The following is an 18,456-nucleotide window of genomic DNA, read 5'->3' on the forward strand; positions in this document are numbered from 1 at the left end:
GGTTTCTGGTGGTCCAAATCTGAGGTTTGTTTCAGACATTCTCATCTTCCAGGCCTCTCATCTCACCATGTTTTGGTGCTGTCACTAATGAGGAGGTCACTTTGGGCAAGACAGCTTTCCCTGTGCCTCACTGACTTCCCTGATCAGATGAAGATAAGGATTGTTGTCCTACACAGAACTGTGTGAGGATGACGTAAGGTCACATAGATGGAGCACTCTGAAGACTTACAACTTCTAGGTACATGCCAGGTGTGTATAAAACCACATACCTACAACACACATCTGAGGTTAATATGGCCAGCCAATTCCTATAGCCAACTTATCCCTAGGCTTCTGGTGCAATTGTAGGAGGTATGGGGAAGCTGAGTTAAAATGTTAGAAACCCCAAACAAACCATCATCTGAATTTTGAACCTCACCCCCTGACAATGGCACAGGATCCACGTTCCCTCCACCAGCTGGGAAACAGTGTTCAGTTACATCCTTAGTGTGTCTGCCTTACTTCCTTTGGAAAACAGTGTGTACGCAACAATCAACTATTCAACATAGAGATGCTTTTGTTTCCACATTCAATGTTTTCTCTCTAAAAATATTAGGGCTGGGCACAATGGTTCATGTCTGTCATCTCAGCACTTTGGGAGGCTGAGGCAGGAGGATAGCTTGAGCTCAGGAGTTCAAGATCAGCCTGGGCAACATAGCAAGACTTCATCTTTATTAAAATAAACAAATTAGCCAGGCTTGGCAGCATGCACCTGTGACCCCAGCTACCTGAGAGGCTGAGGCAAGAGGATGGCTTGAGCCTGGGAGACAGACTGTAGTGAGCTATGATCATGCCACGGCACTCCAGCCTGGGCGACAGAGCAAGACTGTCTCAAAAAAAAAAATTAAAAATAATTAGGTATTTGTGACCGATTGAGAATTTTACTGGATGCTTGAAGCAATTTTTAGTTCTTCATTTACATGGTATAGAGTCTTTACCAATCAAGATTTACATTTGACTCCTAGAATACAGGACAAGGGGCAAGGAGAGGCCTTGAGCAACCCTGAGTCTCCCTAACTTGCTCACTCTGGACAGTCTCTCAGGCAAGCTGGAAAGTCACCTTCCTCTCTCCCTCTGGGACACATCTGCTCAAGCACTTCTGTGAACCACCCATTTCCTCCTCATAGCCCAGTCACCTCACCTCTTCTCTGCCGGGCCCTTAGGCTGCCAGGAGCACTTCCCAAGGAGGGAGGCAGGAAGGGAGAGAAAACCATTCCTGGTGAGTGTTGTAGTAGAGCGAAAGGAAACTGGAAGGACCCCAGATCCATGGTATGTAAGCGGGAGATGCCCACATGCGTAGATGCGCACATGCAGGGACTTCTATTCCCTATTATCACTGAATTGTCATGAGAGTTAAAGTTATACCGGCTATTAGAAGCCTCTCTTGGAAATCCTCTATCTTCCACAGAGGTTAAACACGAGAGGCCTGGTGGTGGTGGGGCGGGCTTGGAGTCAGAACCCTGGAGCTCTTGTCTCAGCTGAGCCTCTTCCCAGCTCCTGGAATAGTGCCTGGCACACAGTAAATATTGCACCTAAAAGAAGGGCCTCGGCTAGGAAACCAGAACAGGGGCAGATGAGAGAGGAACTTCTGTTTTTCTCCAGGTCTCTTAGGCCTGGATGATAAGAGTCAAGGTAAGCTCCCAATATCCCGGAGCCTCAATTGTCTCATCAGTAAAATGGGTATGAGATCACACGACCTTGGCCCATTTTATGGAGCTGCTTCAAAGATAGAATGAGGACATGCTTTATAAAAAGAAAAGCTCCTCCCAAATGCTGGTGACTGTAAGGATGAAATGGGATCTCTGACTCCTAACTGAGGTTAGAGCAAAGAAATGTGAATGTGAGTATGTGTGTGTTTAAATGCTGTTTGTTGGCAAGTAACTGAAACAGGACTTTGAATCACCTGGAGATGTCACCTCATGGGTACATGATGGAGATGGGTCTAGTAGCAGTGACAAGAGGGGGAAAGAATTGGTTAACAATAAAAAATGAAAAGAAACTGGTTGTCAGCTCAAGAGAGGCAGCATGCCAGTGTGGAGAGAGCTTTGATGTTAGGCCTGGGGCTGAATCACTGTCCTGCTACATATTCAATTGGAAAAACTTGGGCAAGTTATTTAGCCACTTTTAGCTTCAATTTTATTTTCTGTAAAATGGAAGTAACGGTAGCTATCTTGCAAGGCTAATGTAGGGATTGAAGATAACACATCAGTGGCCTAGTACAGTGCTGGCATGGAGAAGTTTCAATAAACGTGATTATTACCATCCCTGGCTGAAATGCTGTGAGATTCAGTTCAGGGAGCCTGCTGGGACCTTCTGGTGAGATTCTGGTCAGAATTCACACTGTCTTGAGTGGCTGGGTCAATATGCACAAGGACTGAGGGAGCCTTACACTTCACCCAGAGACAGAAGACAAAGCATGAGACAGATTTCTATCCTAAATGCAAGCAAAACTGCAGACCGAGAGAAATAGAATCCAGGCTTCTGAAATGACAAACACCTCGCCAAATGTAAGAGAATGCCACCCACCATTTTGCTCACAGCAAGAGACGCATCTCCAACTGCAGGTGGAACACTATTTGCAAGTTTTCCAACGCTCAGTTTAGTGACTAGCTCAGTGTAATTTTTTTCCCCCTTTAAGCAAAAATCGAGAAGAGGGAACGGGTTGCTGAGAATATGAAGCTAGGGTCTATTCTCAATTTGGCCACTCACTCCCTGCTACTGCCCACGTCTTCCTCATCTTACTGCCCTGGAGGCCTGTGCAGAGCCTGGGGTGGATCTGGAAGGGGGTGGGAAGACTGGGAAACTGGCAGATAGAGCAGGGGGCCCATTACAACCCAGCATGCTCAGAAGCAAGGAAGCCAGGAAGTCAGCACAGACCAGCTCCGGGGAGAAGCCAAATGCTGTCTGCCAAAATGCTTTCTGCTCAGTTTTCATTTTATTTTAAAGAAGCCATGATTCTTAGGCGCTTGTTCATGTGGTTCCACCTTCCTCTAAAACACTGTATGCCCTGATCCCAGCCTCTAGGCTGCTGGAGCCACTGCGGCCCCACTCCGGAGTGTTGCAAGGTGTGCTGTCCCCTGAAAGACACAGCCCTTCCTTCAGGCTTTATGCTGTTGCCAGGGTCACCTCTTACCGAGCAGGCTGGTGGGGATGACTACATTTACATAATGATAAGGGCTACAGGAGAAACATTTATTTCTATCCCAGAGAAAATCAAGTTAAAAAGCCAGACAGGATGCTCCTTAATAAGGGCTGCTCAATTCACCACTCCTCCCTCAAGGCTTTGCGGGGAGCTGGAGGGGGAATTCTGAGTGACCACTGGGGCCTCTACCGCCCACCCCATCCGCCAGTCCCCACCAGACACTGCCTGTAGCCAGGGTCCTCCCCACTCTGGCCCTGAAGGAACCTTCAGGAAACGGAGGAAGTATGGACACAGCCCAGGCATTTGGTTAAGTATTTTTAAAAAGCTTTCCAATTCTGCTATTTTTTTCTCCTCACATTCAATATTCTTGGTTGCTAAGTGGGAGGGAATGTGGGGAGGTGGGAGAGGTGTGGGGAACTGAGGGGAAATTGGCAACACGAAGCTGATGGGTTTATTTTTTCATTTCTAAAGGGGGTACAGGCAAAGGAAAGCGCTCCGGCGCCGAGGCAACCTGCCTGGGCAGCATCTCCTGCTAGCTGGTTCGGAGGCAGACTCCCCCAAATCCTGAAGATTTCATAGGCCAGGAGTGGGGGCTTTCAGGGGAGATAAATATGGACAGTTTCTATTTTTGCTTCCAGACTTAGAAATGTAGAATTTTAAAAAAATTAAAATGATCTTTATTTTGAGAACATATCCACAAAAGGGAAGAGGCCAGTCTCATGATTACCTTTCACCAAGCGAAGGGCGGGTGCGCCCAGCAGCACAGCGCCGCGCCGCCGTTCCTGTGCTTGGGAAGGGGACTTCCAGCTGGGGGGGAGGTGGGGGCTGGGGCTGCCTGGCGGTGGGCAGGGCAGGGGCTGGACAGCACATGGCTTTCCAGGCAGAGCTTTCTTCCTTCCAGGTGCACTGCCCGCAGGGCCTGGGGTCACGGGTCTGTCTATCAGTTTCCAGGGGGTCCATCCCCTTAACAGGGCCCTGACTTTGAACATTTTTTTTTTAACTGCAGAAACATTTGTAAAACAATCTCACAGGGAACCCCATCTCTGTTCTGCTGCCTCCGTAGCCCTCCCTCCCTGCTGGTCTCTGCAGACCACGGCCACCAGCCCACTGCCCGCCTCACCCTTCGTACTCATTTACATTTTAGGTGACATATTTTTAGGCCCCTGACTCTTAAAAGCATGATATCAGCTGACCAGACACCTTGCTAGGAAAGTAAAAAATACTCTGAGTATTGGAGCAGTTGTGTGAATTCACTTGAATCATTACATCCCTTCTCATTAAATGACTTCACTTAGTAATCTAAACATATGCAAGGGAAAACTGTGCAAGACTTGGAAATGGGCAAATAGGTGGGTGTCTGTCCGTGGAATGCTGGGGGTTGACCAGCAGACCTTCCCCAGGTTATCTGACTCTAAAGGGCAGGCACCGTTGACTCACTTCCCATTGACGGAGCTACTTTACAGCTCTGTAGGGGTAGAAATTAACCCGCGGAAAACTGATAATAAAGCAAGTGAATTTTGTTTGGGGGAGAGACAACTGATGTCACCCTGCAGTAAAGAACCCCAAACGATATCTTTCATCATCTTATAGGATGTTGTTTTTGTATCTACTTGCAAATCATTTCAGCATTCCTGCCTATGAGTATCTGTTCTTCAAACTCTTCTGTGAATAGGTCTTAACATTTTCCTGGTTCCTGCATTAGTTAATAAGGTAAATAAAATCTTTGACATGTGTTTGATAGTCGTATGCATCATGATTTTAACTTTTTCACAGTGATATTTTATGCCAATAGCCACTTCTCTTCTTAGTAGCATGCGGCCTGATGTCTGTGCAGGTCTTTTAAATATTACTGCAGGAACCCCATCTGGACCACATAAATGACTGGTCTATACATAAATTACCAGAAAGATAAGACTGGTCAAAGGAGTTAGGTAAACGGGTGTTAGAGAGAAACTGGATAGAGATCCATTGTGAACTGAGTCCAGTGGGTCACTATGGCAGTGAAAGCAAAAGAAACCCAGGATCTGGAGGCTTCATCAGCCACTGGGAAAACAGCCCCTTAAACATGGAGTGTGAAGCTCCACTGCTATCATCTGCCACTTGTGGGGGCCTGGAGGTGCACAGGGGTGACAGAGTTAATGCCTGCTAAATGCCAATCAGAGAAGGCACTGATAGGCAGGGACCCATGCAAAAGCCACGCAAAGCAGGCCCTGCTGGCCTCTTACCTGGGGTTGGTGAGGTTGTAGCAGGATTTCCATATCTGCAGCATGTGCTTACAAGTCAGCAGTGCCTCGTCCGGGCCTCGGCAGAGTGACTGCAACTTCACTTTGGAAAACAGTAGTCTGCAGTGGGGAGACAAAGGGAGAAAACACCACGGCTCAAGCCACAGAGTCCCCATCCCAACAAGACAAGTGGTGGGCTTAGACCCAGAAGCAACTGTACTCATTTCAGAAAGGGAACGTCCACATGTGTGGTCCAAGGAAAGCGGGATTCCAGAACTCCTGGCTCAAGGTGTTGCTTTGCATAAGTCTCACCACTAACGCAAATGCAAGCACGATGTGACTATTTGTGGTCAGGCTGAAAGCATTAGAGTGGGCAATTTTATTCAGAACACAGGGAATTTATTAAAAGCATGCTTTTTAGAACCAAACCAATTTATTTGTGAAACCTCAAAAACTCATTAAAAGCGAACCTTGGTTTATTTACAGAATTACACAGGAGATTTGACTCAGTTGATATAAATATCTACAGATAACCCTCCACAATGATGCTCACCGTCGTGTGAGCTTCGAAAGCCTGAACGGAAGTCCCATGAAGAAGGGCAGCCTCCGGCATAGGCCCTCAGCTCCTGCGTCTTCCCATTCCTGCTACTGAGGGCCTAGGGCTCGTTCCGCAATCACCTAGGTCTCTCTTCTGTATTTTTGTTACCATCAACTGCTCCACCCTCCATCCAGACCTTCTGGGCACTAAGCTCAGAATGTTCTCTCTTTCGTGTCCCCACAGGGTAATGCCATTTCCAGATTCTACTTATGTTTCTCTGCCGACATCAGCCTAGGTACCTGTAGACATCAGCTCTCCTGGCCCCTGGACTTGTCACCACTATCCTAGTAAAAGTCCCAGTATGAGCCCAGCTTCCTTCCTGGTGTTCTTCCTGTCCCCTGACTTACCCGCTCTCACACATCTTATTATAAAGATCTCCAAAAATCATTCTTTTCCCCAAGACGGAGTCTTGCTCTGTCACCCAGGCTAGAGTGCAGTGGCACGGTCTTGGCTCACTGCAACCTCTACCTCCTAGGTTCAAGTGATTCTCCTGCCTCAGCCTCCTGAGTAGCTGGGATTACAGGCATCCACCACCATGTCCGGCTAATTTTTGTATTTTTAGTAGAGGTGGGGTTTCACCATGTTGGCTAGACTGGTCTTGAGCTCCTGACCTCGTGATCCTCCCAAAGTGCTGGGATTATAGGCATGAGCCACCGCTCCCAGCCCCCAAAAATCATTTTTGTTCTCACCTCGAGAAATTACAATGATCCCTTACTTATACTGTCTGTAATAATAAGTCAAAATTCTGTATCTCATTGTTTAAGGCACTCCACCAACTAGCCACTCTTCTTTCACTGTCTCATCCGATTGGATTGGACCCCTTACTTCTGCCAATGTAATTCATAGGCCAAATGCTACTTTTCTGGCACAACTCTATGGCTACACATGCCACGTCCCCAACTTTAACTTCTACTCATGCACATCTTTCTTTAATTCTTCCCAAACCCAGCCAAAACCCCACTTAAATAAGTAAGTCTTCAAGTTTTAACCCCTTATCTTCTCTACTCAGTATGTGCCATATTAGCTGGCGTTTGTTGTTAATAATAAAAAGAAGAAAAAGAGAGGGAGGAGCTCCTGCTGACCGAAGGCATCCCACGTGCCAGGCCTTGTGTTTGGCACTTCACACGCTGTCAATGTCCTTGGAAGAAGCTGTCAAGGCAGGTGGTGTCTAACACTCTTCAACAGATATGGAAACTGAAGCTCTGGTGCCCTTTGGTTGTTTTCTGGATGTGATTTTCTTCCTGAGGACAAGAGCCCTGACATCTCTCTCTGCCTCTCTGTAGCCTCACCTCCAGTTCCAAGAATTGTGCTCTGAGTTTGATGGGCCTTAAATCAGCATTTACTCACCGACTACTTTTTCTATAAAGCAAGGCGTTTTAGAGATTTCAGTTAGACATCCAGGAGAATTCCTTCACCCTGCATGATGTGATGTCCTCATTCAAAGGTACCTTAGAGGAGGAAAGTCTCTTTTTCATGTGTGAGAGGTGGAATGAAAGTGGTCCTAACCCATCACTGCCCAAGCTCAGGATGGGTTCACACCAAGCGCCCCCAGCGACCCCTCCAAATGGAACACAGGAAGTCCAGGGCGGTGTGGTGCTCCCAGTGGGGCCACGGCTGTGGCCTCCCCATGCCTGGGTTTGCAGAAGCCTGGAATGATGGCCAGGGCTGCGGCCTCCCCATGCCTGGGTTTGCAGAAGCCTGGAATGATGGGACGAGGGCCAGGTAAAGGGAGGGATGTAGTCCCTGATCTACAAGCAGGTGAGCATAAAGAGTGAGGCTAGATGTGAGAATAGGGCTCAGCTTCTGCTCAAAAACATCCCAAGAAGCGGAAATGCTTTGGAAGCCTTACCAAGACTGCCTAAATGGGATGGCAGCCGCTCAGGGTGCCTCTGTGGGGATTAAAGACACCAGAAGCTGGCTCCTGCTGAAGCCTGCCCAAGTCCAGAACAAGAGGGGAGTACTTTTCCACCAGAATCTCCCACCAAACAGGGGTCAACTGGGAGAGTTGACAAAGGAAGGAGAAGCTGCCAAACAGGTCACCATTGGGTAGAGAGGGTGGTAAGGCGTGATTGCCAAGCAATTGCGGCAAGGGGAGGCCCCACGGAGGACTGTGGGGAGGTCCAGGAAGCGGTGCACGTGCTGCACAGGCTGGAGCTCTCTGGGGGCCATGCCAAGAACCCCCCTCCAATGGCGCCTGCCCCCAGAGGAGGTTCCTGCCCCACAGAGGGCAGTGGGGTGCCTCTAACAGCAATGAACTGTGGTTCCTTTAACTGTACCCAAAGGACAGAATGCCAGAGTGCGTCTCTAAGCCTCAGCTTGGGGGAACAGTTTTGAGCAAGCCTTCTTGGCTGGAAAAAGAACTTCTAATTAACATAAAATAACAGCTTTCAAACACTTGACTCAGGATATGGAATTGAAAAGGTGTGGGCTTGGATTTCAGAGAACCAGACAGGAAGAACAATGGTAGAGTGGCTGAGCACAAACGATGGAGAAAAGCACTTGGAAGACCTCTCAAGAGGAATAGCATGAGAGAGGCTGGCAGAGAAAAGGAGCCAGGGACACAGCAGGGACAAAGAGGAAAGCCTGACAGCTGCTGCCTAGGTACGGCTGGGATGATGGGGCAGAGGCCACATGGGTTTGGCCGGGATGATGGGCAGAGGCCACGTGGGTTCGGCTGGGATGATAGGCAGAAGCCACACGGGTTCGGCTGGGACGATAGGCAGAGGCCACGTGGGTATGGCTGGGACGATGGGCAGAAGCCACGCAGGTAGGCCACGTGGGTACAGCCGGAATGTTGAGCAGAGGCCATGCGGGTACAGCCGGGACGATGGGCAGAGGCCACGCGGGTACAGCCGGGACGATGGGCAGAGGCCACACGGGTACGGCCGGGACGATGGGCAGAGGCCACGCGGGTACGGCCGGGACGATGGGCAGAGGCCACGCGGGTACGGCCGGGACGATGGGCAGAGGCCACGCGGGTACGGCCGGGACGATGGGCAGAGGCCACGTGGGTACGACTGGGACGATGGGCAGAGGCCATGTGGGTATGGCCGGGATGATGGGCAGAAGCCATGTGGGTACGGCCAGGACAAGTGGCAGAAGCCATGCGGGTATGGCCAGAATTATAGGCAGAAGCCACGTGGGTACGGCCGGGATGATGGGAAGAAGCCACGTGGGTACGGCCGGGATAAGTGGCAGAAGCCACGCGGGTATGGCTGGAATTACAGGCAGAAGCCACGTGGGTACGGCTGGGATGATGGGCAGAAGCCACGTGGGTATGGCCGGGACAAGTGGCAGAAGCCATGCGGGTATGGCCGGAATGATAGGCAGAAGCCACACAGGTTCAGCTGGGACAATGGGCAGAAGCCACACAATTGTAGGCAGTACAACGGGCAGAAACACCTGCCCCGCCCGTCGCCAACACTCCTTGGGATGCCCAAGGGAAAGCAGGAACAGAGCGTGCCGCCTTTCCATCATTTCCTCAAACCTCAGCTTGTTTACAAGATACAAAACAATACTGAAAACAAGCAGTGATGCTCGTCATCCTATTTGCTGAACCTGCTTACACACTTCAAGACTGTTCAAAAACATCTGGCTGGGTGTATGTTACATTAACACAGAAACGAAGAGTACACAAACAATGATCAGCATTCATTTGCTACAGCTGATACCAAAAGATATAGATTCAATGTGCTGAGGAAACCCTGAGGCAAAAAGAAAATTATGGAAAAACTTGGGAAAAGTTAACATTTAATACATTTCAATATGTCTAACTGTCAACACGATGAAGAGGGCAGAGGAGATGCAGGTGAGACTGTAAGCTAGCCACACAAAGTTCATGATTCTAATTTTTTTTTTTTTTTTTTGAGACAGAGTCCCACTCTGTTGCCCAGGCTGGAGTGCGGTGGTGTGATCTTGGCTCACTGTCAACCTCCGCCTCCTGGGTTCAAGCAATTCTCCTGCCTCAGCCTCCCAAATAGCTGGGACCACAGGTGCATGCCACCACACTTGGCCAATTTTTGTATTTTTAGTAAAGACAGGGTTTCGCCATGTTGGGCAGGCTGGCCTTGAACTCCTGACCTCAAGTGATCCACCTGCCTCGGCCTCCTGAAGTGCTGGGATTACAGGCATGAGCCACCGTGCCCAGCCATGAATCTAATTTAAAAAATTTATATATTAGCCAGGCATGGTGGCTTAAGCCTGTAATCCCAGCACTTTGGGAGCTGAGGTGGGTGGATCGCTTGAGCTCACAAGTTCAAGACCAGCCTGGGCAACATGGTGAAACCCTGTCTCTACAAAAAAATATAAAAATTAACCAGTTGTGGTAGCGTGCACCTGTAATCCCAGCTACTCGGGAGGCTGAGGTGGAAGGATTGCTTGAGTCCTAGAGATCAAGGCTGCAGTGAGCTGAGATCATGCCACTACACCACTGTAGCCTGGGTGAAAGAGTGAGACCCTGCCCCCACTTCCCCCCAAAAGAATTATTTTGTTCACAGACTCATTAAAAACTTACAGAAAATTAATGAAGAAAAGAAGAACCTTGCTAAAATACCAATCTAACTCCATTACTGATGACCCAAATCTAGCATTTCATACAATGCCTTTGCGGTCTGGCTCCTGTCCACCCACATGCTTAGCTACCAAAGGATTTGTCCATTGCCCATCACCTACGCCCCCACTCGAGCCGTGGTCAGCTTCCCCCACGTGTCACTCTCCTCCATGACCCTGGGTGTTTGCACATGCTGTTCCCTCTGTTTGGAATATTCTTTCCATCCATTTCTGCCTTTTAAGCATCTACTCATCCTTCAAGATTCAGGTCAAATAGCAACCACTCACTGAAGCCAGCCTTAAGTAATAGGAGTTAAACCTTCCAAATGGAAACATAATTATAAAAAACACGAGAGCTCGCAACTGTGAAATCATAAGCTACAAGCCAGGAAACTTCTGCTTTGAAGACAAGCAAAATAATAACAATAATAACAGCAGCTGCCAGACACTTTAAATATTTAATTCCAGATTCTTAACGACAACCCTGCAAATGAGGCTAAGTAATTTGCCCAAATTAACACCACTAGTTATTGGTAGGATGGAAATTTAAGCCCAAATCCATGTGAATAAGAAACAGAGAAGGATGATTGAAAATCCCACCATACTGCTGGCACTAATGAAGATAGTGGCACTAAAGAAGATCCATTGCCAAATATTTAAAACTCCAAAATGTGCAAAGCTCTGTGCTGGCTATGTTTAATACAAAGTGGTATAAAATACAGTCCCTTGCTTACAAAAAATTTACAATCCAATTGGAGAAAAAGACTTGACCACTACTATTGGGCAGGATTTCTAGTTTTGGGCCAGATGATGGCCCTGAAACTTGAGTAGGGCTGCAGGTGAGCAGGCGTTTGGGCTACCAGGGTGTTGCTCCTGGGATCTTTCATATATAGTTCTTTAAAGAACAATCACATTTGGCTGGGCGCTGTGGCTCACGCCTGCTGTCCCAGCACCTTGGGAGGCCAAGGCAGGCAGATCACTTGAGGTCAGGTGTTTGAGACCATCCTGACCAACATGGTGAAACCCCGTCTCTACTAAGAATACAAAAATTAGCCAGATGTAGTGGCACACATCTGTAGTACCAGCTACTCAGGAGGCTGAGGCAGAAGAATTGTTTGGACCCAGGAGGCGGAGGTTGCAGTGAACCAAGATGGCGCCACTGCACTCCAGCCTGAGCGACAGAGACAGACTCTGTCTCAAACAACAAAACAAAAACAAAACAAAACAAAACCCATAAGTGTGCCTGTATGCATATGCGTGTGCGTGTATATGTGTGTATGTGTGTGTGCGCGTGTGTGTGTTTTGTGACTTGTCTTTCATCTGAAAGTCTGGTGCACATAAAATCTGGTTTTTTGAAGGACCTCGTTAATCAAAGTTTTACTTTTCATTAAAACAAATAGAAATACTATTTTACTGTACTTCTGGAATATTTTAAGAATCTCAAGATAACTCTTGAAATAACAACTATGTTTGGATAGGGCAGGGCTTAGAAAGAAGACACAACTGCCCCTGGGGAAGCTCTGGGCCACGCGGCATCGTGACTTTCCATTGTTCACCTCAGGAAATGAGTCAGAGCGGCACTTGTCAGGGCCAGGCTCAGTGTCTCATGCCATTCCCCAGGAAGACTTCGCTGACTCGCTGGAAACTGCTCCCAACCACTGGACATGCACCTCTAGTAGCTCACACCCTAGTTTAGTTTTAGCCTTGGCCCCACCCCAGTGAGTCCCAGACTTGGGCAGGGGCCAAAGATAAAGTGAAAAGGGCAGATATTTCTGAATTCTGAGCCGTCCGAAGAACTCTCAATGAAAATAAATTAGAGAAGTTCAGAGAAATACTAAAGTAATAATTCCCTCCCATCTTCTGTGTCAGTATAAAAACTGTGCTGATTATATCAAGGAAGAAACACACATATTAATACACAAAACCTTCACTAATTAGGTGATCCGTGAATGCTGCAGTCTCAGGAACTGCTTTAGAGGTAACATCACGGGAAACTTGAACATTTCGTATCTTGTGCTGATCTGCGTTTGCGAGCTCCTGGGCTCTGCATGCCAGGGACCTGCTCTTTCTTTGTTTATCTACTGAATGTAGGCAGGAATGCAAAATGGCTGTGCAGAAAAGCATGCGGGATCTGCCCAAGCGGGGCAGCGGCTGAGGGGGCCCTGGATACCTTCCCCATCTCTTGCTGCCTCCTGTCCAGATCGGGGGAGTTGGAGTGCGGCTGGCTGTCAAATATCCGAAGGAAAGTGAGCATCTGTCACCAGGTAAGAGAAATAATGGATCAGGCTGAAGGGGGCAGGGGGCAAGTCTGTTGAAATTTTAACTTGAGAAGGCTGTTTGGCAACTGGCCAATCAGAATGGTAAGAGAAGTCAAAAGAGATGTGCCAGTAGCACGTGGTGACCGGGAGAAGGCAGATGGGAATGTGAAACCGGAGAACTCGGCTGGGAACAGATAGTCTGAGATCAGCCCAGTGCTGCCCAAGGAGAAGGATGTCATCGAATCCATCGACCCAGGCCCTCGGCAGCGAGGAGGGATTCCTTTCAGGTTCCCATGTGGCTGGAAGGAAACTGATCGCAATTCATTTTCACCACCATTTCTGAGGGCCCACCGTATGCTGCTCTTGGAGCCACTGCTCTCCTGGCTGGGTTTCCAAAGCACCCCAATCTCAGAAGGTGTTATATCTCTGCAAACAGCAGCCTCTGGTCCCAGGCTGAGTCACTGTCACTGAAAATCAATACCGTCGCTGGCCCGACCTCCGCCAGGTGAGCCTATGATGCTGGGATGACAGCTGTGCACGTCCTGGAGCTGGGAGGCCTCGAATCACCCCAAGGCCCCTCTGGCAACAGCTGGAAGGGATGAGAAAGGATGGAACAGTTCATGTGACCATTCCCACTAGATACCAAATACTGCATGGGGCCTCCCAAAATGCACATCCTCAATAATGTCACGTGAATAATCGAATTCCTCAACGGTTACACAGGAAATAAACAATTCTTAGATCATCTGGCTTACCCAATTGCTGCATTGATGTGCTATTCATTGGGGTTCATTAGAAAACATATAGATGTTTCCAATTAACCCAAAGCTGGAAAAGGCCTTGAGGTCCAATAATACTTTGCTACTCAGAGTGTGTCCAGGGCAGGCAGCCTCAGAATCCCCTGGGAGCTTGCAAGAAATAGAAGAATCTCCAGGTTCTCCACTCACCTTAGACTTACTGAGTCAGAATCTGCATGTAACCAGATCACAAGGGGATTCATGCGCAAATTTAACGTCAAGAAGCACCGCTCTCATTCATAACTCTCCATCCTAACCTGCCATGGTCTGATTTTAAAAAGAAAAAAGACTTCCCAGGGAAGAGTTCTCACAGTCCCTGCACTTAGGAAATTCTGTGCTCATTTCATTCCAATAAGAACTGGCGGGAGCATGTCTTGGAAGACATTTTTCAGGATGTATTTTGTTCTTGAATTCAGTGAGAATTCTGAACAACCATTTACATTAAGCCCCCAAAGGAAGGCCACCCCCGCCTGTGTCTTGAACAGAACGCTTCCTTCCTTCTGAAGGGATCCCCTGGATCACATTCTGAAGGTGCTCTAGCCCTGCCCGGGTCCTCCACACATCTCCAGTGAAGGAGCTGGGGAGTCCACAATGTACCCACTGAGGGGGTACCATTCATACTGTCACCCCCATAAAGGGCACCTGCTTGAGTCTGCAGAGCACTGAGTAACCATCCCTCTCCCATTGTGGGTTCCCCAGGGGCTGAAAACTCAAATGTCTTCCAAAACAGGCAAGTGTGATGACCAGAAGTTCAGCAAATTCAAACTTTTTTGAAATGTGCACTGGCCTGACACAACCCTGCTAGCAGATGCCAGCTTATGGGCTGCCAGCTGGAAACCATGTCTATATGCTTTTCATACATCAAACCTGAGTACCTGGTTTCTGTTACAAAACCCCAACCACATGCCAGCCCCGGTCAGTCCAGTCTGCCAACAGAACCAGTGATGGGGGGTTTAAAGAGCATGGATGACTCCTCTCCTAAGTGCGTCTTCTCTAGGAATGAAGCCCTGGCAAATCACCGGCCTGGGGAGCTTTTTGGCAAACTTCTGTCTGGGAGTTATTTAACCACCAAGGAAGTTCTAGAAACTTAAAAGTTCTAGAAACTTAACCACTTTTATTTATCTTGTTTTGTTTTGCTTGAGACAGGGTCTTGCTCTGTTGCCCAGGCTAAAGTGCAGTGGCTCGAGGGTCAAGACCCTCGACCTTCCAGGGCTTAAGAGATCCTCCCGTCTCAGCCTCCTGAGTAGCAGGGACTGCAGGCATGCGTCACCATGACTGGCTAATTAAAAAAAATTTTTTAGTAGAGATGGGGGTCTCATTATGTTGCCCAGCCTGTTCTTGAACTCCCGGGCTCAAGAGATCCTCCTACCTCGGCGTCCCAAATTGCTGGGATTACAGGTGTGAGCCACTGCACCTGGCCCATGTGAACACATTTAATGTCTTCAGCTGCTGGAGAAGGGGTCGCAGCACACAAGGCTGGCACATCCGGGACACTCACACGGCGTTCCTGCCACTCCAGTCTCACCCATCGGTGTGAGCGCAGGGCTGCATCATCCTAACCTAGACTCCCAGATCCACTGTCCTGGAAAAATCCAGGCCACATCTATTTAGCAAAACAAAGTTTCTCAGGGCCAAAGTATGAGGAGGAGATACCTCGTTCTTCAGAACTTAGCAGCCCTTATCTTAGCTGGGAGGCTGTGGTGAGTGGCAGCGCTAGGGCCTGGGCCGTGGCCGTCCCGGGTGGTTTGGCTGCTCCTCTTGGTGTCCTAATCCTCCCTCTTCTTTATGACAGGCAGGAGCTCCTGTTAGAGCTCATATCAGTTACATTTTGCTTCTCATTTCAGTCAAAGTGTCAACAATCTGGAATACTCCCCCATCCTTCTAGCGGTATTTTTAGCACGAACAAACAACTGACATAGTTAGCTGGAATAAATCACCTCAAGAAACCCCAGTTTGGCTCATTTTTTGCTCCCACGTCAGCTATTAATCTCCACTCAGATTGGCATCCAGGAGCCGGCACCTAAGCTGGAGATGACCTGGTCAGGTGCAACTGAAAACACCTCTTGAACCTTACTGCCCATGTTCCAAAGACCTCTCCAGTCCCTGTGAGTGACATTATAATGAAGGGAGCCATTTCATATAATGCCATCCGTGAAGCCAGAGAGTCTACACAGCCAGGGCTATTCCCGAGGGCTACCTGAGCGCATGGTGTTAGGGCTGGGGGCCTGCAAAGCAAGTGAGGGGCCCAAAACCCGCCCCCAGATTTGGAAAATGAATTGAACAAGTGCCTTTGGAACAGGAAGTGTCAAATAGCCATCTGCTAAGTACATACGTGAACAGGACATGTTTGAAAGCAAGTCTTCCTGTCAGACTACTCTGGCTCCTAAAAGAAATACACTGTTCTCTCTGAACTGTGAAGCTTTTTGGTAATTTCTGACATTTGGGAAGCAAGTCCCGGGCCTCTTCTGTTCTGCCACCCTTCCTCTCCTAGAGGACCTTCTCTCTGGAGGATCTCTCGGTCTTTATTTCTGGCTGAGCCCCCAAGGCCCTGATTTCTCCACATGCCCCAGTTTGAGGAGGGGAGCACAGTGAAGAAATGAGACATTGGGACCCAGTTCAGCAGACAACGGCAGATGCCAGAAGAATGGGAATCCCACCACCTAGACCTAGAAGGGGAAGGACCTGGGCCACAGTGTGATATGGACTTGATCCATGAAGCTCTGTGATATAGAAATGGCGCCTTCTGCACAGTCAGGAGGGAACTAGGAAGGAAGGGGCCTGGCAGGGCACTGGGAAGCCCAAGCGGCTCTCCAGGACCAGAGGTGGATGATGTGTCTCTCTGGGCTCCAGGGCCACATGGGACTGCGCATCCTTGCATCCATCAGCTGCTCCTGTGAATCCTGGCCTGTTGTACATTTCCTGCCTTCTCTGCCTTCATTTCCTGTGTGTTTCCATGAGGGGCTGTTTGGTTTCGCATGGCTTGATTCCACTGTGCCAAGGGACACTGAAGGCAGCACTTTTGTCCATGCCTGGCCTAGAGCTCGGAAACAGACAGCCCTCCTCCCTGAAGGTGAGCGATTCTTCGGAGGCATAGCACGCTCCAGCGTGATTCTGCCTCCACATCTCACTGTGTGCTGCATGAAGACTGGAATGGTGCCATCTCCGGCCTTGGCCCTCCTGAGCCTGGCACCATGCCTGGCTGAAAGCAGGCGCTCTCTACCCATGAACTGGGGGAGATGTTCAAAGGACAGTGAATCTGATCATCTGAAGGTGGCTTATCAATTCTCCCCAGTTGTTTTCAGCTCAGGATCCCCACAAGAATACTTATAGGATAAATTTGGAGATTCTCTTATTTCTCTTCCCTGTTCTCAGGTTCCTTTTTTTTTTCTTTTTTTTTAAATAGTAAACTTTCCTTACTTTAAAATGCAACCATTGCAAATGAACTAGAATTCAATTGTGTTTGGAATATCTGATTTTTTTTCACAGCTGGCTGGGTAACCAGCAGGCACCTTATACCGCCCATTTGCAGAAAGTATGGCCATCATTTTATCAGACAGTGAAACTTGGCAGAGTAGAAATCAAAATGGATAACAGATGAAACATAGGCAGACACAAGCTTAGCTATGAACGAAGAGCTACCAGGCTACTCTGCACGGACAAAGTTTCAAGCATGCATTGCACAGACAGGTATTAATGTTTGTAGCAGGCAGCCCGGGGCCAGGTGCTGGGGAGCCAGAGGTTTCCAGGAAACACCTGCAAGAAGTCTCAAGAGGACACTCCCATACTCTGAATTGTTGAATGAGATATGGGGAGAACTTGGAGATCTTGGAAAGAAAAGCACAAAAATAAATAAACCTTCTGGATGCCATGACTCGCGGGGAGTGGCTTTGGTGTGGGCCTCACCATGGTGCCCCTCCTGGCCCAGCCTCGCCTCTCCCAGCTGCTCGGCTTTCTGAGCCCCCGGCGGTCAGCCAGTGCTCTCTCCTGTGGCTGACAGGGAGGCTGGGATGCCCTGAAGGCTTGTTCTCCAGCATCTTTGGAAAAAAAACTAGAAAAGGGAACTTCCCTGGAAAGGAAGCAGAATATCCCATGAGGATTTAAACTGGGGGACACCAGTCATATGCAAGCCTAGTACTGGTTGTGAAAATGGGGGGAGGGGTTTGGGCCAGCACCACTCCTAATCTCAGGACATGGCTGTCTCCAACCCCGGAGAAAGGAGGATCCTCTCATAAACAAATGTGGCTTCAAATACATTTTCCTGCCATTTCCCCTCTTCCAGTTCTACTTTTGCCTCATAAACCAAATCTTCAGTTTCCAAACAATTTTTCATTGCATTTGCGGGATTTTGTCCCTCTTGACAAGCATCTATGTTTAGTGAAGGCAACAGCACAGAGCCAAAGCCTCACAGAAAGAGGACATCCATGCGCGTGGGGTGCTGGGAGGCTGCTTCCGTGGCTCAGCAAGTCCATCCCAGAAGAACATTGGCTCCGTGATGCAGAGCCGGAGAATCTCAAGAGCAGAAGGGTCCCTTGTCATCTACGAATGCTGGAAACCCTCCTGCAGCCACACATGTTACAGAGGGAGCTCAGAAAGTTTCGTTTCTTTAAAATGTAGTAAAATATACGTAACATAAAATTTGCTAATGAGCTATTTTTAAGCGTACAGTTTAGTGGCATTGTGTACATTCACACTGTTGTGCAACCATCACCAGCCTCCATTTCCAGTACTCTGTTCGTGTTGCAAAACTGAAACCGCACCCACTGAACAATAGCTTCCCATTCCCCCTCCCAGCCCTGGCAACCACCATTCTACTTTCTGTCTCTATGAGTTTGACTACTCCAGGTACCTCATA

The 18,456-nt window shown here is 48.6% G+C and overlaps 1 protein-coding gene across 7 annotated transcripts in view; it reads right to left on the bottom strand.

Moving 5' to 3' along the window:
* Nucleotides 1–18,456, bottom strand: part of TTC7B (tetratricopeptide repeat domain 7B) — a 275,379-nt gene that overhangs the window by 71,714 nt on the left and 185,209 nt on the right. For all 7 annotated transcript variants that reach the window (XM_055097944.2, XM_034938007.2, XM_034938006.3 and 4 more), the window contains one exon: nucleotides 5,407–5,523. In XM_055097944.2, coding sequence (XP_054953919.1) covers nucleotides 5,407–5,523 — 117 coding nt within the window. The remainder of the gene's footprint in view (nucleotides 1–5,406; nucleotides 5,524–18,456) is intronic.

Source organism: Pan paniscus, chromosome 15, assembly GCF_029289425.2.
Source record: "Pan paniscus chromosome 15, NHGRI_mPanPan1-v2.0_pri, whole genome shotgun sequence".
NCBI lineage: Eukaryota > Metazoa > Chordata > Mammalia > Primates > Hominidae > Pan > Pan paniscus.